Genomic DNA, 23,457 nt, shown 5'->3' with positions numbered 1-23,457 from the left:
TCATACGGTCTGACATGAAACCCGTTCACTTCATATACCATTCAATCCATGCATTGATTGATCGATCAATCGATTGATTGTTTCCAAAAAACCTCTAATCTATCTAATGATTCACTTCTTCTTATTGCCCTTCTTCCCCCCCTTCTGCAATTTGGCCTCCCTCTCCGCCACCCTCTGCTTCGCCAACTCCGCCTTCTCCTCCTTCTCCGCCTCTTTCCGCGCGCGCTCCGCCTCCCGCTGCTCCCGCACGATCGCCAACCGCGCCAGATCCGCACGCGCCTCGTTCGTCTTCCCCTCCGCATGTAACTTCATATACCGCTCGCGCTCCTGCTGCGCCTCGATAGCCTCCCTCTCCCGCCTCGACAGCTGCGACAGATCCCCGCCGCCCGCCGCCGCAGCAGCAGCGGGTTTCGCCGGCGCGTTTTCGTCGTCGTCGTCTTTGGCTTCTAGCTGGGAGCGAGATTTGGCCGTGTGGTTGGGGTTAGCGGGGAGGTCGCCCTCTCCTTCTGCTTTGGTGTTGTCGTTGTCGGCGTCGTCGTCTTCCTCGTCGGAGGAGGGGAGGTCGCCTGGTTGGACTTGGTTCTTGCGGGCGATGGCGGCGCGTTTCTTGGCTTTGGCTGCTGCGCGGCGCTCTTCGCGGGTTAGTTCTGCGGCGGCGGCGGCGCTGGAGGAGCCTGCCGCGGTGGTGGGGGCTTCGTCTTCGTCTTCGGAGCTGGATTCTTGGGAGGAGTCTTCGCCTTCGGAGGAGGAGGGGATGGCGTCTTCGGGGTCCTATTTTGATTATAGTTTAGTAGTGTTCTTCTTTTATCATTCTCTCTCGTTTTCTTTTGAGCGCCTGGAGACGCGACTGGTTGAGGTTGAAGGAACGTACCCTCCAAAGACCGACAGGGTTACCGTTCTTATCAACGGGCTGGACATCACGACTAAAGTGCTTTCCACCTATCTCCCGCGAACCTATTAGCCATGTACATCTTGCTAGTGGGAGGGGGTACGTACCGCCTCGACTGGGCTTGGAGAACTTTCCACCGCGACCTCGGGGCGCCATGTTGAGTTTGTGAATGGGAGATGTTTTCTTGATAGAATGGTGAGCACGAGATAGAGTGACAGAGATCTGGTAGCGGAAATACAAGAAGTGATAGACGGGGAGAGGTTCGTCTGGTAGGTAAGGAGAGGGGTTGTTGTATGAGGGAGGGGAAGAGACTGCGGGGATCAAGAGGGACAAAAACGACCGGATGCTTGGGTGGGGCTGAGGCGTCTATACAATCAACCATACAAAAGAGTTAGATGATTGAATTAAGGGAAAGAGGAGTATGAGAGGCTGTGAGTCATATGCTTTGATCTGATTTTGTTTATACTTGCTGGTTTGTTCTACTTTCTTTTTACATTTCAATCAGGCATGGCATGGCAAAGATATATACTGTTTGTCATAGTATGCTACTACTATATATTATATGCGGTAAGGGACCGATGGTCAGTATGATGGAACTACCACAATAGTAGTATCAGCATATCAACTACTACTCTCTTTATACCTACTATTATGTTTATCTACAACATGTCTGTTTATCCATAACATAACTTGAAGTCACTGATGGATGCCTTACAGCTGTCTAGCATTCAGGCATCCTATACAGTCTAGCCAAAACAGGTTAGTGTGTACAGTCTTAGTCATTGCTGATTCACCATCACCTCATTGGTCACTGTACAATGCCTGAGGTATCCATTGATCTCTATACCAATGGCCAACTTCAGCATCAAAAATACTGACATAAGGTAGGTATCTCGATATCTGTATTATCATTATCATGGATCTAATTAGTTCTATGTACATCACTGTGCTTTTACGAACGCCAACCATGATATCTTCCCTGAAGTGATATCACGCCCGCTCCCACTTCCACCCCAACTTCGCCAACCGCGCACAACTCAACGTCAACATCCCCGCCACAATCACCGTCCCCATGAACATCTGCGCATACAGATAATGCCCATCAGCCTTCTCCACCAGCGCCCCCGCAATAGGCGACCCGATCAGCGCCGCCACCCCCACCACACTCAGCACCATCCCCATCCGCACCCCCGTCTTCTTCAGATCCGTCGTCAGCGTGCTGAGCGTCGCCGGAAACAAGGACTGGATCCCCGCCGCCGCCAGCCCGTAGAACGCGCTCCACGCGTACAGCCCCGGAACACTATCCACCCCCGACCAGCAGTAAGAGATCACCCCCGTGGCCAGACTAAACGGCAGCAGCATGTTCAGCGGGCCCGTGAACCGATCCGCCAGATAGTTCGGACCCAGCCGGCCCAGCAACCCAATGCCATTCATCACCAGGATCACATCGATGGACGTCTCCTGCGACACGCCGATCATATTCCGGCTGAAACTTCCAATGTAGAAGAACCCGACGTAGATGCCCCAGAAGTTCAGGAACATGCCGATCGCAAACAGCGTATACGGCAGCTCGCGGAACGCGCCCCACTCCACCAGAGGCCCGCTCCGCCGCGGCGGCAGTCGCTGCTTCAGGAACACCAGACACGGCGTCAGCGTCGCCAGCGAGATGAACCCCAGCACGCGCATCGTCCACCCGAACCCCAGCTGCGGTAGCAGCCGCATTACCACGGCGGGGAATACCAGCCCCCCCGTGGCGGACCCGGACGCCGTGATGCCGATGGCGAGGGCGCGCTTGCGCGTGAAGTACGTCGGCATGAGGGCGATCGTCGGGCAGAACATCAGCCCGCACCCGATGCCTTGCCCGATGCCCTGCGCCAGGAACAGCTGCCAGTACTCGGTGCAGAGCGAGGTCATGAAGATGCAGAAGACCTCCAGCAGGGCGCCGGCCGTGAGGATCGCCTTGAAGTAGCCTGCGTCTGTGGCGCGGCCGGAGAAGGTCCCGATGAAGAAGAGCAGGAAGATCTGGATGCTGCCGACCCAGGAGATGTCCGACGGGGGCCGGTCCAGTGCCTCCGTGTAGTAGCTCTGGAAGACGCCGAAGCTGTTGATGTAGCCCCATGTGTTGAAGATGACGAAGTGCGCCAGCGCGACCTGCGACCATGCGGTGAAGCCCCCGTCGGGGGGAGGGCCGATGTCTTTGCCGGATTCGCGGGTGCGCACGAGGGAGAGGGTGCGCGCTGCGAGCCGGCTGACGTTGGTGGCGTTTGTTGCTGTGCGGGAGAGCTCGTCGGAGTCGAGGCCGGCTTCTTCGTCGATGTATTCATTGCTGGTGGTTCTGTCGAGGTGTTTTTCGTTCTCGTTTTGGTGGTCGTTCTCTGGGGGGGCGTCGGCTGGCCGTTCGTCCTCTGCTTGATTGTTCGTCATGATGCCTCAACCGTATGTCCAAGAGGACGACCAAATGACAGACGAAAGGTCCCTTGGTTGAGTGGATCGAGAGACTCAGTTTCTCGCCTCGAACATAAGCGGTTAAAGTTCCCTCTCAAAGTCTCGAGTATCTAGACCAGAAGAAGAACGATATCAAGCCAAGATATACAACAAGATATCATCCAAAATGAGTCACAAGTTCCAACCTACTCAATTTTTCCTTCCCTTGTTTTCATTTGTAAAGATAGTATTAATAATGCTAATATCAACCCCAAATCCAGACAGACCCATCGGGGTAAAAATTCCCCCCAGGATCAACATTCATTCACAGGATTCGCAGAGAAAGCCGAGTCGGGTTCGGCTGTACGTCCGACGGTTACTTCTTACTGACTAGTTGGGAATCCGCGGTATTACTTTTAGTAGTTACTTGACTAGTCTGTAGTCTTGGTTAGGGTCGACTTATCAAAGAGGTTAACAAGTCCCGCTGGAAAAAAAAGCTCAACCAGGGAAACCTGCAGAGACTAGGCTGGTGGACGGTTAGGGTAGGATTCTTGTCGATCTGGATGGTTTCATCTGTTTGTGATTAGTATATACATGCATACACCCCGCCCAATGCCCAACATAGTTATATTATATGCTTAGAGCTCTCCACACCTCATTGACAATATACGAATGATACAATAGGAGAGAATAGTATTTCTTGCTATAGCCTATATGCCATATGACAAGGGAACTTGCATAACCCCCACTCCACCCCGCTATCAAACCCCGCCGTGAGAATAGGCTGTTTGCGTACGTATTATCTACCTAAAAGATATATATAGGTATATACTGTTACCCTTGTACCACAGTAGATACATGAAAATATATACATAAGTGAGTCCTGAGCCTGGGTGGTCTTTCCAGCCGGTCTTTCTTAAGAGTCTAGAGTTACAGACGGTGGAGCCCGGTGTCTGCTCGGTCCACTAATTGTTGTTCGGGTTCTGAATGGCAGAGGCCGAGCTGTAGAACTACAGATGGGTCTACCTCGGGTTTACCTTGAACAAGTTCTATCAATTCAATCATATAAGCATAGGGCTAATTCATTTATAAAGTTAATCTCTATTCTCTAACGATTTACAATGCGCTCTTTTATGCTCTTCCCATCTGTCTATGTCACCGTGTTAAAAGGCAGTCTCCGGATATTGACAGCTTCCCGGTGTAGGTATGGAGGTGAGAAGACGAGAAGAGGCCGGATTCTAAATATGATTACGGCTATAGCAGCATCGTAGGAGATATACCACCCGATACCACGGCGCCGTGCCTTTCGCCGTCTTAGCCCGAAATCAAATCATGTCACGTCACGTCCACGTCCATGTCCAACCTCAATGCACGCTCGTGCGCCCCTGCAAGACCCGCAACGACAGGACGTCCCCTCTCCACACTCCCCCGTCTTTTCCGGTGATATAGGGAGATGTCAGACTTAGCCGAAATGAAGGTGTTTGACGGGCTTGATCATGGAGTCCCCGCATCAAGATCTCGTGCTCGAGATAGGGTAGAGTGCGGGGCGGTAGAAGTAAACAAGCTGGACAACCTCAGTGATCCTGCCCAGAAAAGCTATGGTTGAGCATCGACACCGTCTCAATCACGTCCGCTGGTTCCAGCAGATGCCAGCTGGCCGCAGTCTGCTTCGAGCTGGCACCAACCGTGACCGAAAAGACATGGTCAGACGGGAGGTCGAAACTCTGCAGCGCGCGGAACATATCTAGAAAATAACAATCAGTACCCACGTAGACCTTGCTATCCATACAAGAATCAAACTGAGCATACCTTCATCGGTGAAATCATCTCCCGAGCAGAAGATAAACTCGGGTGCCTGTCCCGGCCCCGTCCCGTATTCATTCACCAGCCGCGACGCGATGCACCCCTTGTTGACAAAGGTCGGTCGCACCTCCAGATTCGCCTTGCCGACCATGACCTCCACATCCCACTTCCGCCCCACCGTTTCCTCCAGCTGCTTGCGACACTCGCGCGCCTGGAACGCCCCGTACTCCGGGTCCGCCCGCCGGTAATGCCACGTGAGCGCCACGCGCTTCCGCTCGATGAAGGAGCCTTGCGTCCGCTCCGTGTAGTGCTGGAAGACCTCGAGGACCTCCTTCTGCCAGCCCATGTCGGATCGCTCGGCCAGGTTCTCCCAGTCGTCCGAGCCCGGCTTCCGCACGAAGCAGCCGTGCTCGGCGCTCAGCCCCAGCTCGGGGATGTGCCCCATCCACTCGTCCAGGAAGGCCTGGTCCCGGCCGCTGATGATCCACACCGCGTTCCGCGGATCCGCCGCCAGGCGTTTGATGGTGCGCAGGACGCGATCGGACGGGATCGCCGCCTGCGGGTCCTTGACGATCGGCGTGAGCGTGCCGTCGTAGTCAAACATGAACAGCCGCTTGCGCGCCTTCCGGTACTGCCGCACCAGCTTCGCCCGGTCGAGGGCCGGCGTGGCCACGGACTGATCGAAGGAGGAGAGGTTGGTCAGCAGGCGGGTGACAAACTGCTGCGACCAGGCGGAGATTGTGTTCGTCGTCACGTGCTTGTACAGCTTCGAATGCTGCGCCTCCTTCTGCTCGGCCGGCATCGTCAGGGCCTGGTTGATGGCCCCGGCCACGCCGGCGGTGTCCCACGGGTTGATGTGGATGGCGTTGCACAGCGTCCCCGCGGTACCGGAGAATTCGGAGAGGATCAGCGGACTGTGCTTGTGCTGCTGGCAGATGATGTACTCGAGACTGGTCGTGTTCATGCCGTCGCGGACGGTGGTGATCAGGCCGACGTCGGCGACCCGGAGCAGGGCAAAATACTCGCGCTGCGAGAGATACTGCGGGTAGTACTTGATCGGGGAGAAGCTCAGGGAGCCGAACCGGCCGTTGATGGTGGAGACCAGGTTGGAGATCTGGCTGGCGATCTTGGTCTCCTCCTTCTCTTCCTCCACACTGGTGGGGCTGGTCACCTGGATCAGCACCACCTTGTCGCGCCATTCGGGGAACCGCTCCAAGAACGCCTCAAAGGCCTGGAGCTTCTGGGTGACGCCCCGGACGCTGTCCAGCCGGTCCCGGCCCACGATGATCTTCTTGCCGGCATACAAGCCCCGGATGCCCTCGACCGTGGAATCGATGTCCGGAGAGCCGAATGCGACGCGCTGAATGGCCTTGGCGTCGACGCCAATGGGGAACACATCGACGGCCACATGGGCGCCATAGGCATCGACACCGGCCGAGTTGGAGTCGAAGCCCAAGACGCGGGTGCAGCAGGAGGAGAAGTGGCGCGAGTAGGAAAAGGTCTGGAAGCCGATCATGTTCGCGCTCAGCACGCCGGTCAGGACCTCCTTCCGCTTGGATAGACACCGCATGAATTCACTGCTGGGGAACGGGGCGTGGAGGAAGAAGCCGATGTGGGCGTTCGGGATCCGTTGGCGCAGCATGCTCGGGAGGAGGAAGAGATGGTAGTCGTGGATCCAAACGATATCCCCTGGACGGTACTCCTGGGCGATGCGGTCCGCAAAGCACCGGTTCATGCGCACATAATCCGCCCACCACCTGCGCTCCGAGCGGCCATCGGTGGGGCCGTGCTGCTTGTAGTGGAGCAGGGGATACAGCTCCCGCTCGGCGTAGCGCCGCCACCTCCCTTGGTCCTCCAGGGCGAACGAATCCTCCGGCACATCCGACCCGTCCGACAACCACACCGGTGAGATTTTTCCGTAGCGACCGGAGCTCAGCTGCTTATCCAGCCGGGCCCGATCCTCCGGGCCGACCGTAAAGCCACCGACGAGAGGATGGCTGGGTGGACCGTTATTGACATCGACGGGCACCGGGGCCGCAGCCCGGTTGAGAGTCATCCCCCCGGCCGGGCTGGGGGGCTTCGCGCCGCTGGTGTTTAGCGGTACTTGCTGCGACGGGACCGTAGCCTCATAGGTCGGTTCAACCTCGCCGGTCCAGCCAACAAGCGTATGCGACCACCTCGTCTCATCCGAACCGAGATAAGCGAAGGAGTCAAACAGCGCGGACGTTCCCGAACGGGGTTTCAATTCCTAAACAACAGTCAGACAGAGCCAACGAGGAAAAAAAGGCGCGGGGGTCGCTCATACCCAATTCCCTCCAGGACGACAGTAAACTTTGTAGGGTATGCAAAAGGCGGCACTGATGATGCGCCCCGTGAGGTGGAGACCCGGGTATTGTTCCCGGGGATCTGCTTCCAGCACCGCCGATTCTCCCGTGAGACTCAGGCTACGTAAGAGGTCACCGCCCGATCCGATGCCATGAGTAGCCTGGGTGGGAGTGACGGGGGACTCGGCATCCGTCACGCCTGGGGAGGTTCCAGCAGACAGGGGATCGGGGCTGATTGCATCAGATCCGACCACGAGGAGATCCGCCTTGTTTCCAGGCCCCGCAATGGGGGGCGGGTGCTCGGACGACATGGGGATGGGTGACGATCGAAGGCACGTGAGGACGATGTAGAGGGCGGGACACGAGTTGTCGACGTCCAACTAGTCGGATTGATCTAGTACTTCCACAATAGTCAGTATAAGATCGCTTTGAATATCCACGAAGATTCTTGAAAAAGAAAAAAAAAAAAAAAAAAGAAAAGAAAAACAGGGGAGTGGCGATGGTGGGATCGACTGACCGAGGCCGGAGAGCGGTGGGTGCGGGCGGTAGTTGACAGAAGGCAAAAGCTATGGAAATCACCAACGCCTCCAATGAACGAGGGACAACTCAAGATTCCACTGGAATTCAGGACTGGAAGAGAGAGATGGAGGAGGAGGGAGGAGGAGGGGAAAAGGAGGACGCGCGAGCTATGCCATGGATGGACAAGGACAAGGAGGGGTAAAGTAGGTGAGGTCAGGAACGGATGAGGGTGGAGTGAAGATGAACCTGAATTGGTGGATGTGTAGATCGGGAGATGAATTCAAGCTGATGGATCGAGAGAAGGGGTACTGAAGAGTTACGAAGATAGGGATGGAAGAATCAGAAGAAGAAGAAAAAAAGAAGAATGAGGATACGACTGGGACGAGATGAATCCAGAACTGGTGACGGATGGAGAAGAGCGCGAGTCTCTAAGCGGGGCCGGCTCGGGATTTCGCTGCGGGCGGTGAGACGCACTAGGCAAGTCTGTCCAGGTTTTTTTTCCCTTTACTGTCTCTTCTGTGATCTCAACGTCATCGTCGATCCCTGGGTCCAGTCCGGGTCCAGTCCGGATTATTTCTATGATTCTACCTATATTTACATTGCTCCCCACTCGGTAGTCTGGTTGTCCAGGAATTCCCTGAACACAACGCCAATGATCCACTTGAAAAGGGTAACCATCCAGTCCCTTGTCCAGCACCAGGAATAAGAGAAAAGAGAAAGTGGATCAATTACTGCCAAGATTAGCACCGATGTCATTAAGACCAGAGGAATCAACTTACTAGATTTCCAACGGCGAGATCTGATCCAGCGTGTACAGCCAGTTGCCGCCTTGTTCCTCTTTCTCCAGCCTAGAACCTTGTCAGCATGATCCAATCGTAGCTCTAAAAAAAAAAAAAAAAGTAAAACCCACCAATCGTAAGGCCACAAAATCAGATGCCCCTGGGTCTGTTCTAGAAGCTCCTCCGCCCGCTGCTGGTCGATCAACTCGTCCACGGAGTGGAAATCGCGCTTCGATCCCAGCGTCGTGGCCCGGCGCCGACGCCGCCGCGACTGGGTCGCATTTCGGTTCAACGCGTCCGAGTAATCAACCGCAGGCTGGTCCGAGTTCCGCTTCTCCGCGTCGTCCCCGGAGGACCAGCCCTCCTCGTGTCGTGCGTTCGGGACCGCGCCCGAGGCGAGCTGGTCCCCAGCACGTAACGTCGACTTCTCGCCCGCGGATTGGGGGGTCTCGTTCTTTGTCAAGTCCGGCCCCGTGTTCTGGGCAGGTTCCGCCGCTCGCTGGTCCGTCTTCTCCGTCGGGAGCTGCGGGACCTTCTCGGTGGAGGTGGTTCCGTCCGCGCGCTGGTTGGGAATCGGCAGCTGGATGTTCGGGAGGCCCGGGATCCCGGAGATCCCCACGCTGGCTCCCGTGCCGGGCGGACCTGTCCGTCTCTGCTGATGAGGCTGGAAGGCCTTGCCGCTGTTTTGACTCTGCCGGTCCGCGAATTTGTCCGCATAGGCCGCGTACTCTTTGTACTCTTTCCACGATTTCACCTCGCTATCGGGCATGCAGCGGAAGACCGACCGGTAGATCTTCGTGTTCTTTTCGGCCACCGCATGCCAGGTGTCCAGGTAGAAGATGTCGTTCACAGGATCGCGCATGCAGTCCTTGTCGATAAAGACGTGCTTGAGGTCCGAGCCGGGCAGGTGCGGGAATCGCGCTGGATCGGCCGTATCTTTCGGTGGGATCGCACCACCAGTGCCGCCGCCCTCGGTCTCGGGGCCCGGTGATAGTGCGGGGTGGCGCGCCCCCGCCATCCCCTCCACCACCGGGGCGGACTCGAGATCCTGGGTCTGAAGGGCCGGAGGGGCGGACCCCGTCTCTTTGGGGCCGGACCCGCTGTGCGAGGGGCTCTTCTTCGGCGGCGAGAGCTTGGGTTGCTGAACGGTGCCCCGACCCTCGGGTGCGATGGGGGACACCAACACCTCGGTCTGCGAGTTCAAGACCTTGGAGTCCCGGCCATCTTCCTGCCCGGCTTGCTGGGCTGCATGCAGCTGGTCCGGGCCAAACCCTTCGACATCTTTCTTGTGCTCCGCATTCGACGTCACTCGCGTATCGGTCGTCAGCTTCCGGTTCGATTTCAGATTCGGGTTGTTGCCCTGCTCCCAATCGACGTCGTGGTTGAAACTGTGCATGTCCTCGGACCGCGAGAGAAATTCGTCCTGGATGCGGTGGCGACGCTCCATCATGTCCCGCTCGTCTTGCTTTTCCACCATCAGAGACTCGGTGTCGGGCTTCTCGGGTTCTCCCGGCGGGTCGGGGCCCTCTTCGGCAATGTCGATCTTGCGCAGCTCTTCCTCGGTTGCCATCGAATGCTCCAAGAGCTCGTCAACGTCGATGCCCAGATGCTCCCGCATCAGACGCATACGCAGGGTGTGAGGGAACCGCCCAACCAGGTAAGGACGGCCGTTCATAGTAGACCAGATCATGTCCGTATCCCGGACCACGGACGCGACCTCGGAGTCGCGGGACCCCAGCATGGACCGCTCGTTGATGTTGGCCGACCCGATGATCGCCGCGCGGTCGTCGACGACCATGCATTTGGCGTGGATGTAGAGCTGCTCGGTGACGAGTTGTTTCTGGGGCCCGATCTTGCCCCAGGTCCGCAGACTGAAGAACTGGATGTAATCTTCCGGTTCGATGCCCAGGGCCCGGAGGCGGCCGAAGATCGACGTTTCCCCGCGGCAGATGCTGCGGTACTGGCACATCATGATCAGCCGGACGCTAGTCCCGCCCTCGCTGTCCACGGTATTCTGGAACCCGGGCATCAACGGAATGACGATGACCGCACGCCAGGCCTCCTTGTTTTTGGCGGCCCGCGTGATCCGCTCCACCAGCGCGTCGCCGATGGAGTTTTCGATCTTCCGGCCGTCGATCTCACAGGTGCTGACAAAGAATTGGTTTTCGATGTAGACGAAGTGATCAGACTCCTCGATCATCTTGACGTAGGCGTTCATGATGCTGTGCTCCGTAATCTCCGGTGTCCCCGTCGACCACATGCTGCTGGACCGCAAGATCTGGACCTCGCAGGTCCCGTCAAGGCCGAGAGCTTCCAGATCGGCCGCGTCGAAATCAGGCGGCGGCAGCAGAAACGGCGTCGGGCGGGTCGGCTTCCGTTGACGGAGGATGTAGTTCCACCGCTGGACAAAATGGCGGGTGAGATCGCGGGCCGGTTGGCCGACCACATGCATGGAGATGTCGTGCCACGGCATTCGGGGGATCACATTGCGATCGTACATCTCTTCATACGGCTTGTCCAGGTCGTAGAAGTCCTGGATTCGCGGGTTGGAATAGTCCTTGCCCGGCCAGAGCTGGCAGTGGTCTGCGTCCTTAGGACCATCCGGCGTCTCAAACCCGGTCGGTTTGTCGTCCGTAAGAGGATGCTGGGGGGTGTCCCACCGGCCAAAACACAGATCGATGCCGCCCACGAAGGCCAAGGTGTGGTCGATGATGCACAGCTTTTCGTGGTGCGCCCAGAAGAACGTATTCTGACGGAACTGATTCGGGGACCGTTGCACGAAGACATTCGGGTGCAGGTCGAGGAGGGAGAATTTCGAGTACTCGGAATCGATCGGAATGGCCGAGTTGATATTCCGGTACATGATGACGAAGATCTTGACGCCCTCACGGGCCTTCCGCTGGAGGAGGCGGTCCAGTCTCCATTTCTGGCTGATCGCTGCCGGTCGCCGCAGGTAGAGCTCCGGACTGAGCCACCAGTCGTGGATGTAGATGACATCTTTCGCCTGGTTGATCGCGCGCGACACCATCCACATGTGGTCACGGGCATCGACCAACCACTGGGCAAAGCACTTGTGACGCACGGGCGCGTAGCTGTCGAAGCGGTTCGGTTTCGCCCACGGTGTGTTTTGAACCATAAACCGGATCGAGTCCTCAAACTGATGGAGCTGGCGCTCATTCCGGGCTAGGAGCCGGAGTTTTCTCTCGGAGTTCTCGAGTCGGAGGGTGTGGTGCTGCGGGTGCCGGGCGGAGTCTTTGGCCGATTTGGCCAGCTCCTTCGCCTTCTGGTTCCGCAGGCTGATCTTCTGGGCCTGCAGCATGAAATAGGGGTCGACCAAAAACACATCGTAGATGTTCATCTCCTCGGGCGAGTCGACGCAGACGACGTAGCTGTGCCGGACCAAGAACCACTTGGGCATGTGTCGCTTCTTCACCAACGCGGGGGTCAGAGCCCGTCGGAAGTCCAGCCCCTTGGACGATTGAATGATCAGATAGCCTTCTTTGCCGTGATAGCTGCCCTCGGCCGCGAGACGAACCCCCAGGGCTGAGAGTTCCAGGAACTTGCAGAGACGGTTGCTGTCGGGCTTGAAGATCAGGAAATGAATCAGCTTCTGCAGATACATTTCCAGCTTTTTCCGCTGCTTCTCCGGATAGGTCTCCTTCTTGGGCATCGGCCCAGCCTCGGGGACATCGGACGGTGCGGCCACCCCGTCGCCGTCCGGGTTCGTGGCACTGGATTGCCGGCGTGAGACGTTCGCTGACGACCGTCGCTGCGTGTGTCTCTTGCCGGGTCTCTCGTTCCCGCTGGTCGCCTCCGCGGCGGTCTCGTAGCCACCGTCGTCCTCCTCATCTTCCATGTCGCTCTCCAGGCCTCGAACGCCCCGCAGGTAGGGAAACGCACTGCGAGGAAAGTGCGGGAGGTTATGGCCCCCTTCAGTGGGACGCATCTGGATGTACTTTTGCGTCCCGAAATGGAGTTTGTACTTGAGGTGGAGATTGGCGAAATCCTTCAGGGTGCGGTGGATGATCCACTTCATCCGCGTCATCCCACTGCCATACTCGAGTTCAATCCGGAAGACCAAGTGGCGGTCTCCGGAGTGGGAGTCGATCCGACTATCCGTGACTCGAACTTTCAACTGCTCCAGGAGGATGGGGATGCGCTTGCTGCCATTTTCGTCCCGCTGGAACATGCTCGCCAGGATCAACGCAGCCGGCACGCCGGACGTCAACTCCGCCAGCAGTTCCGCGGACTTGGCATGGTCGACGGTGTGGTCCGTCTTGCGTCGCTGTCCGATGAGCTTCAACCCCGCTTTGATCTGTCGCCATCTTTGAGCGCTGAGGCTGGAACCTCGCTCGGCCCGATGCCGCCTCCAGGGGGGCGCCAGTCCGTCATGCTCCGACGGACCACCCAAGCCCGTCAGACGCCGTAGGTTGCTGGGGCGGCGGTCCTCCTGGTTCGCCTGCGAGCCATAGGTCAGACCGCGGCTGTTGGCCAGCCATGCGCTTCTGCGCCGCCAGGCCGTATCCCGATTGAGGCGATCACGGCCCTCGTCCTCGGACACCCCCTCGCGTTGCTGGTTGAAGCCTCCCGTACTCGATCTGCGAGGGAATAAAGACGGGCGATAACTTTCGAAGGGACCAAATGAGGCCGGCAAGTGGAACGACGGTCGACTGGTGGCCCTCGGGGTATTGGGCTCGGTCTGCGGCGCCGAATCGGTCTGGGGCGGCTGCTGCCGCCGACGAGGATATCTCTTCTTCGTCGGGCGAGACTGCCGTTGCTCCCCTGCACTCTCCTCCGCATCCGCATCCATATCGCTGTCTTCCTCCGCCAGGGTATTGGGGAAGCGGAACTCCCCCCTCTCGGAGCCAGGCGTGGCGAGGTCGTTGTTGGGGTAGCGGAAATCATTGATCGTCGCCCCGCTGGCGGAGCGGGAATGAGGGCCGAACGAGGGAGAGGCAAAGGACTTTAATTTCGTGAAGATGGACTGCTTCCCTTTCGACCCGGGGTCGGCGTCATCCCCCGCCGAGGAGGGCCGCGATTGCAGCGCGTCAGCCGCTGGATCGTTCTCGGACGGGTCACGACTGAACTGCACACTCGGACGGCGCGGGGACGCGGTCGAACCCGGCTGGGACGGTTGTGATCTCTGGTTCCCGGGTTGTTGCTGCGCTTCGATCGCGTCGTTCGGTCGTCGCGCGCCCAGGGGGACCGCGCTGGGTCCTGGGACATCATCCGCCAGCTCTCCCGCGCCACCACCGCCGTGCTCTGCACACCCTTTCCCTGACTCTTCGCCAAGTTTGTGGTCATTCTCGTTTGCGGGATGCATCGGCGGGAGACGTTTGGAGCTCGTCGGGGAGGGAAAAGGGGAGCCGAGTTTCGGGCCCCTCAATGGGGGCATCGTCAGAGGATCAGGCCTCCCCAATTTCTTCTCAGAGGGAACTTTCGTCTCCGGGGTATCTACTGCGGACGTGGGCATGATCGTTGCTGTCAACGGGGATGGCGATCAGTCGCTCGATGGTTTCTTTGTCTTTGAGGCGGGAAGTAGATGGTTGGCGTGTTTGACCGAGCCGACTCACAATCGGAGGAACCCAGCGACTGGGCTCTTCGAAAAACGAACAGGAGGGGAGGAATATGGAAAAGGAGGAAGAGGAAAGAAAGAAAGAAGAGGGGGAGTAAGGAGGCGGGGAGAGGGAAAGAGAGGAAGTTGAGCTATGCAATCATTTCCAGATTTCTAGAAAACCTTAGACCTTCTCGGGACAGGATTCTTGGGGGGAACGAAGAAAGGAGCGTTGCGGCAAGCTAAGCTCAGGTAGGCTAGAGACAGCAACGTTAGGAGGTAATAGGTATAGGAGTGGAGATGAGAGCTGGAGTTTGACCTTTGGCTATTTGACAGAGGCCACGGAGGTCAAGACAGTCCAAGGAGACCACTGAGACTGGTCCATTAACTCAAAATTGCCCCTAGCCACGGTGGAGACTGGACCCTCCCATTATCAGTTGGATGGAGGTATTGACTGAAAGGTCCACTTTTGACGCGGCCACTGGACACCGGAGACTTACGAGTAAAAATGAGATTTGATTTGAACCATGAAGTCAACTAGAATGGAAAAGACGAATGAGGAGGGAAAAGAAGAAGAAGAAGAAGAAGAAGAAGAAGAAGAAGAAGAAGAAGAGAGAGAGATGGAGGTAATTCTGGTAATTCTGGTAATTTCCAAACAAACAATCAATGGACCTGTCTGTGTATGATACATGGTCTACATATCAATCCACAGTACTAACTATTTAGTGGTTTCATTATGATGAATCATTACCAGTATATACTCCGTCCATGTATATATATACATATATACATATATATATTTCAGTATATAACTCTGAAGATATATATACCTATTATATCTCTCTACATCTACTGTAATGAATACCCCATAAAATATACCAACCGTATTGTACCGGTCTTCGGACATGAAACCGGTATCCATCCATACAAAATATATCAGGAACCCCGTCTGGTAAGGTAAGATGGGGTAATGTGTGTTATCCTCGGCTTCTTCTTTGCCATCGGCTTTACTGATCTGTTTACTCGCCCGATAACAGACGAACTTCTAACAACTACTTACCTTCCTTACCTCAATCGACTACACCACAAGGTAAATCAAGGTACTCAGTCATTGCCAACATTCGTTAGATTTAGATCTATCCCATATATATCGTGAACACCCACCATGACAGACCCATTGAAAACACTAGACCAAGCCTCGGCCGTCTCTCGGAAAACATACCCCATTGCGGGGATCCTCACCACAGTCTTCGGCCTGGACGAACTGCCTCCTCAAGCCTCCGAAGTCGCCTGCCTCTGGCTCTTGCATCCCAGACTCGGAACGCAAGAGCGCATGGTAGGCATCGCAACGGCCATCATCAATGACTGGAACCAGCGGATTCGAGACGGCCGCGCGGGTCCCAAGGGCCCAGCCAAAGGACTGATCGCCGTCTCCTTCGACCAGCGCAATCATGGCTCGAGACTGGTTGACCCGCTGGGCAATGAGTCCTGGAAGAAGGGGAACCCCCGTCATGCGCAGGATATGTTTTCCATGTTCCGTACGTTGTTCCCCCCCCAACCTGAAACAATCATTTGTCACGGCTAACCGGTAACACGGCAGAGGGCACCGCAAAGGATGTGTCCGTGTTGATCGACTACCTCCCCTCATACGTCTTCCCCAAGACCGAGCGCACCGTTCCAGAGAACCTCGTGCTAGGCGTATCCCTAGGCGGCCACGCCGCATGGAGCTGCCTCTTCCATGAACCCCGCATCAGCACCGGCGTCGTGATCATCGGCTGCCCCGACTACGTCAACCTGATGGCAGACCGCGCGCGACTGTCGAAACTCCCCGAATGGACCACCAGCGATCCCCCGGGCTCTCAATTCCTCGGATCCGAAGCCTTCCCGTCCACCCTGCTCTCCACAGTCCGGAAACTGGACCCGGCGAGTCTGCTCCTCGGCGTGATGGGCAAGAAGAACAAGACCCGGCCGCTGCGCAAGAAGCCCATCGCGGAGCCCTCGGGGGAAGAGCAGAAGGCCCTCCGCCCCCTGCTGAAGCGGACCATCGCGGGGAAGAATATCCTGACTCTGTCCGGCGGCGTCGACAAGCTGGTGCCGTACCACCGGGGTGAAATCTTCCTCAACTGGCTGAAACAGGCTATCGGCAGCACGGGGTGGTTTGCGGATGGCGCGATCACGTTCGAGGATATCATTGACGAGAGTGCCGCCCACGAGGTGACGCCCAAGATGGTTGCCGAAGCGGTCAGGTTCGTTGGGGACGTCTTGGCTGGTGGTGAAGACTCGAAATCAGGCATTGTGCGCGAGTCGAAGATATAAGCCTGGATTTCCCGGTGGATGAAGTTTTTGTACATACCGTCTAGACTAGACATGTATATATATGTGTGTGTACATACAACACACGCTCTCGTTCAATAGAGTGGTACTATCATTCATTCTAACAATACTGGATTCCTTTGATCGACCTTGTAGCTGCTCTCCGCAGGGTATTGCTACGAGTACAATGTAAAATCCGTACCAGATTCTTAGGTATAAATCATTCTACAGGAACATCAAAGGGCTGTCCAAGACACGATGGTCACGGCCGAGTAGCGGTGAGTCGCAGCATACAAGGCGTAGCGCACAGAATATTCCTACACCACTCGCATGGCTCTCGTCTGCAGCGTTCATACAAATGAGATTGAACATGGAGTGATACAATATCTACAGGTCGGTCACGGAGCAAGGCCAATACGAATTTGGGAGGATGGGAGCAGGAGTTGAAAATAGGTATTGCCTGGTTGACTCATGTCGGGTCATATCGAAACGTCGAGCAAGAGATCAATTGGATAAAAACTCCAATTGAGGTTTGTAGGAATAACAGTGAGATCGATCGTAAGGGCAATCGGAGACCACGCTATGCTCATAACAAACAAAAGAAAAAAAAAATAAACCGTTTTAGTCTTTTTTTTTCGATTTGGTAAAATACGCGGATCGATGTACGTTTTTGAATCCACGGCTCCCTTGGTTGTTTATCAAGTACCTTAGTAAGATAAATCCTTGACTTGATTGACATATTCGACGTTTCGTTTAACACCGACCGTGGTCAGCGCAGCACCGGGCCCTTAATTTTATCTTTTAAACCCTTCTCCAGCAAAACACCGTAATCCATTTCCCAGATTTAAGCGACAAGCTCGACAACACCACCGGCGGCCTTGATCTTCCGCTCAGCATCTTCGCTGAAGTAGCGGGCACGGACGACGATCGGGATCTCGGGGATGCGGCCCTTGCCCAGAACCTTGGAGTAGCCGAGGGGCAGGACGTCGATGACGGGGGCGGTGTCGGTCTTCTGGCCGCTCATGTAGGCATCACGCTGCTCGGCGGGGACGAGAGACCACAGCTGTTATCGCATTCATTAGTAAAAAAATTTCTTATCCACCGTATCGATTCTTCCGATGAGCCCATCTCTTCCATCTGCATTGCTGCTGATCCCCATTTGCCATTTCACCAGAGGCCAGCCCACTTTCCTTGGCCCATCGGTAGATATCGAATGTGCTATTCTCGAGAAAATAAACGTACCTTGTCCAGGTTGATGACGGGCTTCCAGAACTGCTGGTTGGTCTTGTGGAAGTATCTCATACCGACCTTACCGAAGTAACCGGGATGGTACTTGTCAAGGTTGGTACGGTGGTGGTGCTGACCACCGGCCATACCACGACCACCGGGATGCTTACGGTGCTTGCCAATGCGACCGTAACCGGCGGACACATGACCGCGACTGAGAGCAAGAACAGACGTTAGTTTCCATCATATCATAAAAATTTTTCTGCAAAGCACACGATCGGTTTTTCGAAAGCGGATGTGCGATCAATCAACGTCGTTCGCGGTCCCCCCGTCCGTACGGCCTCCAACCATGGCCGTTCGTTCGCTCGACTGCAAGGACGACATTCTGGGATTTGGGAAATGGAGAGGATATTCGACTCACGCTTTGCGGGTCTTCGAGAATCGGGTAGGCATCTTGTCGACGGTGCTGGGCTCGACAAGACCGGTGTGAGTGTTTGTCGATTAAGGGATGCGATCGGGTGGATTGGCTGGCTCGGATGGTGAATTCAAGGCTCGCGGGCGGCTAGACTGTGCGCTAAGCCCTTGCCCTAAATTAGGGCGCAACCCCTTCCTTCCAGCCACGTGATGTCAGGTGATGTGCCAGGTGGATCCTGACGCCCCATCCACTCTGTACCTACTCCGTGGTACTCTATTCATTCGGTGAACTCTATTTATCCGGTACTATCTATCATTCTATCTCATCGTTATAAAACATGCTTTTAAGAGAATTATTAAGTGCCTGTTTATGTCTCTAAGTCCAACTATTTACTGCGGGAACCAAAAAACCTGGAGATATTCCCGACTATGTTCCCCGCTGGTCGTATGCTCTGCTGAATCCATGCGGGCAGCTTGCCCTGTATACTGGGTTTCTCGTACCGTTGATCAATCAGAACAATAGAAGCATAGTCATTGCGATGCCGTATCGCCCGGCCAATACATTGGTTCACCGCTCGCATGCAGGAATTCTCATAAAACTCCCTCCCTGCGCTCTTAGCTGTAGACTGCCGGGTGGCCTCTGAACCCGCACTCTGCTTGTAGGCCTTTTGCTCAACGTGCTTGATTTTGGCCTGCCACACGGCACTGCGGATATTGGGAAAGGGCTGCCCGATGATCAGAACACCCCGTCCCAGCTTGTCGGAGAAGTTGATGCCTTCGGATAGTTTCCCGCCAACTACGGACAGGAGCAAGGCACCGCGGCCTGTATCAATGGCCGTTGCATATTCCTGGAGGAGTTCCTCCGTTGAGACGGTCGTCTCTCGGCCCTCGTATAAGATGGGCTTCTGCCTCTCGATGATGTCATACACGGTCTTGCTTTGGCCTGGAGTGGCCTTTTTCCAGACGCTCAGTACGCGATTGAGGTACTCATAGCTAGGGAAGAAAGCAACAACACCATCCGGGATGGCTTGGCACAGCGACGCTATTGTTCGCCCTAGGTCGACGATCTACACGAATCATAAGCATAAGCATTGGACGGCGGTATACATCTCACGGTGCAAGGGGATTCTCACCAGCCTCTCAGAATTGCGGGCTTCGTAGGTAAAGTCGAGTTGGGTTCCAAGAACACCCTTAGCCAGGGGATGGACGATCAGGTTCTCTGATGGGATAACATGGCCGTAGCTGAAAGTTCCGAGTCGATCTGATGGCACGTAGGAAAATAGATGATGCATGTAATCGGTCATCTGTAGACAGGGCGTGTAAGCTACATTCGATATATGGGGCTTCGTGTATATTCATACCGGAGACATTGTTCCACCAGCCAAGATAACAGCTTTAGCATCATCAACGATCTCACGGAAATGGTTGGTCGGATCCAGGAGCATATATGTCAATTGGATGTCTCCCTGGTTTTTATTATAAAACAGTCGCCCTTCCTCGGTAGGATTCATGAGCGGCAGCAGGAAACTCTGTATGTGAAACAGAACGGGGGTTGTCGGTTTGGAATTCGCTTGAGTGGCTGCCGTTTTCTCCGTGTGTTCGACATACCCGTCGACTTTCCTGGCCAGCTTGCTTTCTTGCAAGTACCGGCTCAACTTGTACGGGTTGATTTGGTCGGCACCTTTGCCTGCCATAAGATCTGAGGCCCGGACTGATCCTTCTGGTGGCTGCTTACTTCCCAGAATGGACCGAAGATGGTCAGCAATTGAATTGATCAGTCGGATAACCTGAGCAATGTAGCTTCGGTTTTTTCCTTTCAGACGAAGTTTGAACTTCTTGGCGTAAGTCGTCAATTGGAAGATAGACCTCTGTAGCTGGGAGAGCGTGACAGTCACTGAATGAATACTGGAGATGGCGTCCATGAGGTTATGGGCTTCATCGATGATGACAACGTGCCCCTTTACCGAAAGTTTGAGCGCTTCCCTGGCAGATCGTTGCAAAAGCAACGGATATGGAAGAGTTATGATCTTCTGCTGTTAGTAGTTGAAATAGATATATGTCAAATGTATAGAGGAGCTTACCTCGCTGTGGTTGATGACCGAACGGGAAGCATAGTAAGGGCATATCCCTATTTTCTTTCCAAGTTTACCCAAGTCCTCGATGTCTTTGACTGTTGCGAGGGCATGGTCGCGAAAGTGGACGACCTGTGATTCAGTCTCCTTTGACGGCAAGAAAGCACACTTGTGTTGAGACGCAGCTCCGGGTTTCTGCAGCTCCATGCACCGCTCATTGATCGCCGTTGGGTTCTCCAAAGCCTGGACTCGGGGGTTTATGCACAGATTTTTCCGTGACCCAAGGGAAAGATGTTTGATGCGTTCCTCGATGGCTTCACCGGTTGTGGCATTAGTACTTAGCTCCTCCGGGAGACTCGAGGGTATAGAGACACGGCGCAATTCATTTGCAAATTGTGTCAACTGAGAGTGTGTCCTCGAGCAATAGAAGATCCGTACTCCGTCCTCCTCCTCCTCATCGTTGGATACCGTTGGGTATTTTCCCTTGAAACGCTCCAATAGTTCTAAAGTGCTGGAAGAGAGCCCACTGAAGGGGTCGGATTCCGAACCCTTGCCTGTAGTACTTCGCTCTTCGCCTTCACTGTCGTAATCATCCAGAGCAAACTCATCGTCACTCGACCTGTCGTCAGATCCAGTGGACTGCGCGGCAGTTTTCTGTTCCCGACCTGTCTTAGAAATGGATCTGAGCTTGGGGAATACCAGACGTTCACATACCTGCTTCTTCCGCGGTCCTTCAGGATTCTCCAGTGCGGCTTTCTGCCGCTCCTCCTCCTGCTTTGTCTTTGCTAATCTGGATTCCAGCTCTTTGATCTTTTCCGTAATGGCACGGCCCGACTCGCGCTTCGCATATTCCACCATCCACTCGGGTTCGTTGTCGTCGCCTGGGAGGTAGGGGTCAGAATTATGGTCTAAGTTCAGGAGCCTACCGGATATCTGGATAATTTACATTTTGTATTTGATAGATTTTCCTGGTATTCTCTGCGTTTGTGATCTCGGAGCCAGGTCAAAGCACCGCATATCAAACTCAGTGACTTGCCCTATCATTGAGTTTAGCACGTGCACCTGGCCTATTCTCTATATGGCCTTTTGATTCAAAAGTCATCCAAACATATAATCATTACTCACCGTGCCTAAGCCGATATTAGATTATGCAGGCATAATAAGATTGCTACCACCGGATTGACTCACCAGTAGGGGATTCAAATATAGCTACTTTGTCATCCTCCAGACAGGAATAGAGAGAGCGCATAAACTCCAGCTGGATGTCATACGGCGTATACGGATGGTGGAAATCCTCCCCCTGCAGTTCCATGTCTGCAAGATGTACTCCGTACTTCGGAGTAATTGGCGAATTTCTGTTCAGCCTGTCGAAATGGAACCAACTAGTCGATTGCAGAACAATGGGGCGAAGTGCATCCTCAGCGCGACGCCATGTCAATTGGGTGGGCTAAATTTTGGAGTTGCGATGTCCAGCTTGTGGGTCTTGAGTCTAGGCAATCCAAAGAAATGGAAGTATGGCAATAACCAGGTCAAGAGTAGACAATGTATCAAGTTGAGCATCGGGCTATGATTGATTGGGTTTGCACGCAACGGTGAATTGGAGATTGAGACCCACATGGGGTGGAGTGTCCAGCCTCAGGCAGACAAAGCAAAGAGGTGCCACATTCTTGAGGCGTCCACCTGATTGTTCTGTCTGATCCTGTTTGCCAATTCATTCTCGGATTATGCAGTATCTCTTCTGGTAACCAGCACTGAGCTTGTTTAGAAGATACGTTTTATATTTTGTTTATACAAAGTAGATATCGATTTATCCATAATTTATACTACAACTCAGCATGATGATATAGTATCATAATAATCCAGACGTTTTAGAAAGATAGAAAATGATAGATTGAGAGCCTACGATGGAATATTGCATGGAATGTCGCATGGAATGGTCCTGGAATGGTCCTGGAATGATCCTGGAATGATCCTGGAATGATCCTGGAATGCTGCTAGAATGGATCATTCCTGGATGGAGCCATTGCATGACAGGATGCCAAATGGCCTGGAAGAAGAAAGCTACTCACTAGTAGCATTCTTGGCATTCAGTCCGCGTTCTTGATAACGAATGATTCTGGGAACCTGTTTCCACCGAGACACCTACATCGTAACACCTGAAGAGCGATATCCGACTATAGCCTATAGAACGGACTAGGTGGTATCAGTCCGGGTATATCCACCGGAATCGATCATTGAACTTCCACATCATTAATGATAAGTATGATGCGTTCAATAATCATGGTAGATCGGTGGACCATCATCCCTTTTGAACTCTGCGTTGTTAAAAGTGGCCTTTTTGTCTGGGCAGAACTAGTGAGAGGATAGTGGGAAGTAGTATGGAGTTGCCTGAAACTTTCCGGTATGAGGTTGGTAACCTGGCTAAGAAGAGTTACACACTGTATTGACTGCTTACCCCTCCAGCATGAACCATGTTTTAGGAAAGATGGCTTTCTAGGTTTCTTTATTTCTTGACAGGGCGAGAAAGTAAAACAGTAAGTAAGGAAAGAAAGGAAACAAGAAAGATCGATAAGTAAAGTGAAAGTATATAACAATCACTGACTATAGTGTAAAGTATAGGTAAAACATGGTCAAGTATCTGTAAAGTCAATACAAGAATGACGCAGCTGCCTGCACGCCTTATCCGTCCACCTCAGGCCAACTTGACTCCTAATCTCCCCGCGGCGCGTTTTCTCTTTTCTTCTGTCTCTAGCTCTGGTTCTGTCTGACTTCTTGATTATTATTATTATTATTATTACAAGCTAAGCCAAACCCGACCGGGCTTTCAAACAAAACACAAGACAACAAACCAAACGAGGGGTACCAACATACATACCAAATCAAGAAGAAAAAAGAGGAACGAAGAAAACAGTTCAGCAACTAGTCGGGAACTGCTGCATCGCTGAAAATGATGAATCGACCCCCGCAAGGTCGCGGTCAGCCACGACTAGGTGCAACCAGGTATCCAGGGGGTCAGGATGACTTTTACATGCCAGAGGTCATCTCTCCTTCCCCTCAAAGGTATGACCTGATATCCATCTTTCGTTGCTCAGCCCCAGCTACCCTTACACAACACCATCTCCTCCCCCCTCCCCTCCAA

General features: G+C 54.4%; 6 protein-coding genes across 6 annotated transcripts; 1 reads left to right on the top strand and 5 right to left on the bottom strand.

The window, feature by feature from the left end:
* Positions 1-105: 105 nt before the first annotated feature.
* Positions 106-3,532, bottom strand: P168DRAFT_261609 (putative MFS monocarboxylate transporter). The gene is made up of 4 exons (XM_024834702.1): positions 1,896-3,532; positions 997-1,235; positions 872-939; positions 106-771 (listed from the first exon to the last, which is right to left on the bottom strand). The coding sequence occupies exons 1-4, from the start codon at positions 3,311-3,313 to the stop codon at positions 112-114; spliced, it is 2,385 nt and encodes a 794-aa protein (XP_024696305.1). The 5' UTR covers positions 3,314-3,532; the 3' UTR covers positions 106-111.
* Positions 3,533-4,887: 1,355 nt separating this feature from the next.
* orlA (putative alpha,alpha-trehalose-phosphate synthase subunit Tps2) lies at positions 4,888-7,751 on the bottom strand (the record flags this gene model as incomplete). The annotated part of the gene is made up of 3 exons (XM_024839709.1): positions 4,888-5,057; positions 5,123-7,364; positions 7,422-7,751. The coding sequence occupies 3 exons, from the start codon at positions 7,749-7,751 to the stop codon at positions 4,888-4,890; spliced, it is 2,742 nt and encodes a 913-aa protein (XP_024696304.1).
* A 986-nt stretch (positions 7,752-8,737) lies between these two features.
* pld3 (phospholipase D) lies at positions 8,738-14,061 on the bottom strand (the record flags this gene model as incomplete). The annotated part of the gene is made up of 2 exons (XM_024833204.1): positions 8,738-8,807; positions 8,870-14,061. The coding sequence occupies 2 exons, from the start codon at positions 14,059-14,061 to the stop codon at positions 8,738-8,740; spliced, it is 5,262 nt and encodes a 1,753-aa protein (XP_024696303.1).
* A 1,300-nt stretch (positions 14,062-15,361) lies between these two features.
* P168DRAFT_307995 (uncharacterized protein) lies at positions 15,362-16,659 on the top strand. Its single transcript, XM_024839157.1, has 2 exons — positions 15,362-15,830; positions 15,893-16,659. Exons 1-2 carry the CDS (start codon positions 15,458-15,460, stop codon positions 16,606-16,608), a joined length of 1,089 nt encoding a protein of 362 aa, XP_024696302.1. The 5' UTR covers positions 15,362-15,457; the 3' UTR covers positions 16,609-16,659.
* Positions 16,660-17,042: 383 nt separating this feature from the next.
* On the bottom strand, positions 17,043-18,361 carry P168DRAFT_285909 (60S ribosomal protein uL15). The gene is made up of 3 exons (XM_024836242.1): positions 18,254-18,361; positions 17,848-18,046; positions 17,043-17,668 (listed from the first exon to the last, which is right to left on the bottom strand). Exons 1-3 carry the CDS (start codon positions 18,283-18,285, stop codon positions 17,450-17,452), a joined length of 450 nt encoding a protein of 149 aa, XP_024696301.1. The 5' UTR covers positions 18,286-18,361; the 3' UTR covers positions 17,043-17,449.
* A 192-nt stretch (positions 18,362-18,553) lies between these two features.
* Positions 18,554-21,864, bottom strand: chl1 (DNA helicase). Its single transcript, XM_024842182.1, has 8 exons — positions 21,507-21,864; positions 21,444-21,448; positions 21,265-21,355; positions 21,033-21,199; positions 20,328-20,972; positions 19,608-20,273; positions 19,380-19,550; positions 18,554-19,313 (listed from the first exon to the last, which is right to left on the bottom strand). Exons 1-8 carry the CDS (start codon positions 21,628-21,630, stop codon positions 18,633-18,635), a joined length of 2,550 nt encoding a protein of 849 aa, XP_024696300.1. The 5' UTR covers positions 21,631-21,864; the 3' UTR covers positions 18,554-18,632.
* Positions 21,865-23,457: the final 1,593 nt, after the last annotated feature.

This window comes from Aspergillus campestris (genome assembly GCF_002847485.1).
Source record: "Aspergillus campestris IBT 28561 chromosome Unknown P168scaffold_1, whole genome shotgun sequence".
NCBI classification, from domain to species: domain Eukaryota; kingdom Fungi; phylum Ascomycota; class Eurotiomycetes; order Eurotiales; family Aspergillaceae; genus Aspergillus; species Aspergillus campestris.
Note: the sequence above shows the minus strand (reverse complement) of the source record. Positions and strands in the feature narration are given on the sequence as shown.

What these genes read in the sequence shown, in the direction of transcription:
- P168DRAFT_261609 (XM_024834702.1), bottom strand. Translation starts at nt 3,313, where the DNA reads ATGACGAACAATCAAGCAGAGGACGAACGGCCAGCCGACGCCCCCCCA. An exon ending in CTCCAAGCCCAGTCGAGGCG is followed by an intron (nt 940 to 996) that starts GTACGTACCCCC and finishes CGCGGGAGATAG; the next exon opens with GTGGAAAGCACTTTAGTCGT. An exon ending in ACCCTGTCGGTCTTTGGAGG is followed by an intron (nt 772 to 871) that starts GTACGTTCCTTC and finishes TAATCAAAATAG; the next exon opens with GACCCCGAAGACGCCATCCC.
- P168DRAFT_307995 (XM_024839157.1), top strand. Translation starts at nt 15,458, where the DNA reads ATGACAGACCCATTGAAAACACTAGACCAAGCCTCGGCCGTCTCTCGG. An exon ending in GGATATGTTTTCCATGTTCC is followed by an intron (nt 15,831 to 15,892) that starts GTACGTTGTTCC and finishes GTAACACGGCAG; the next exon opens with AGGGCACCGCAAAGGATGTG.
- P168DRAFT_285909 (XM_024836242.1), bottom strand. Translation starts at nt 18,285, where the DNA reads ATGCCTACCCGATTCTCGAAGACCCGCAAAGC. An exon ending in TTCTCGAAGACCCGCAAAGC is followed by an intron (nt 18,047 to 18,253) that starts GTGAGTCGAATA and finishes TCTTGCTCTCAG; the next exon opens with TCGCGGTCATGTGTCCGCCG. An exon ending in CCGTCATCAACCTGGACAAG is followed by an intron (nt 17,669 to 17,847) that starts GTACGTTTATTT and finishes ATGCGATAACAG; the next exon opens with CTGTGGTCTCTCGTCCCCGC.
- chl1 (XM_024842182.1), bottom strand. Translation starts at nt 21,630, where the DNA reads ATGGAACTGCAGGGGGAGGATTTCCACCATCCGTATACGCCGTATGAC. An exon ending in CGGTCATCAACCACAGCGAG is followed by an intron (nt 20,274 to 20,327) that starts GTAAGCTCCTCT and finishes TAACAGCAGAAG; the next exon opens with ATCATAACTCTTCCATATCC. An exon ending in CCCGCAATTCTGAGAGGCTG is followed by an intron (nt 19,314 to 19,379) that starts GTGAGAATCCCC and finishes TGATTCGTGTAG; the next exon opens with ATCGTCGACCTAGGGCGAAC.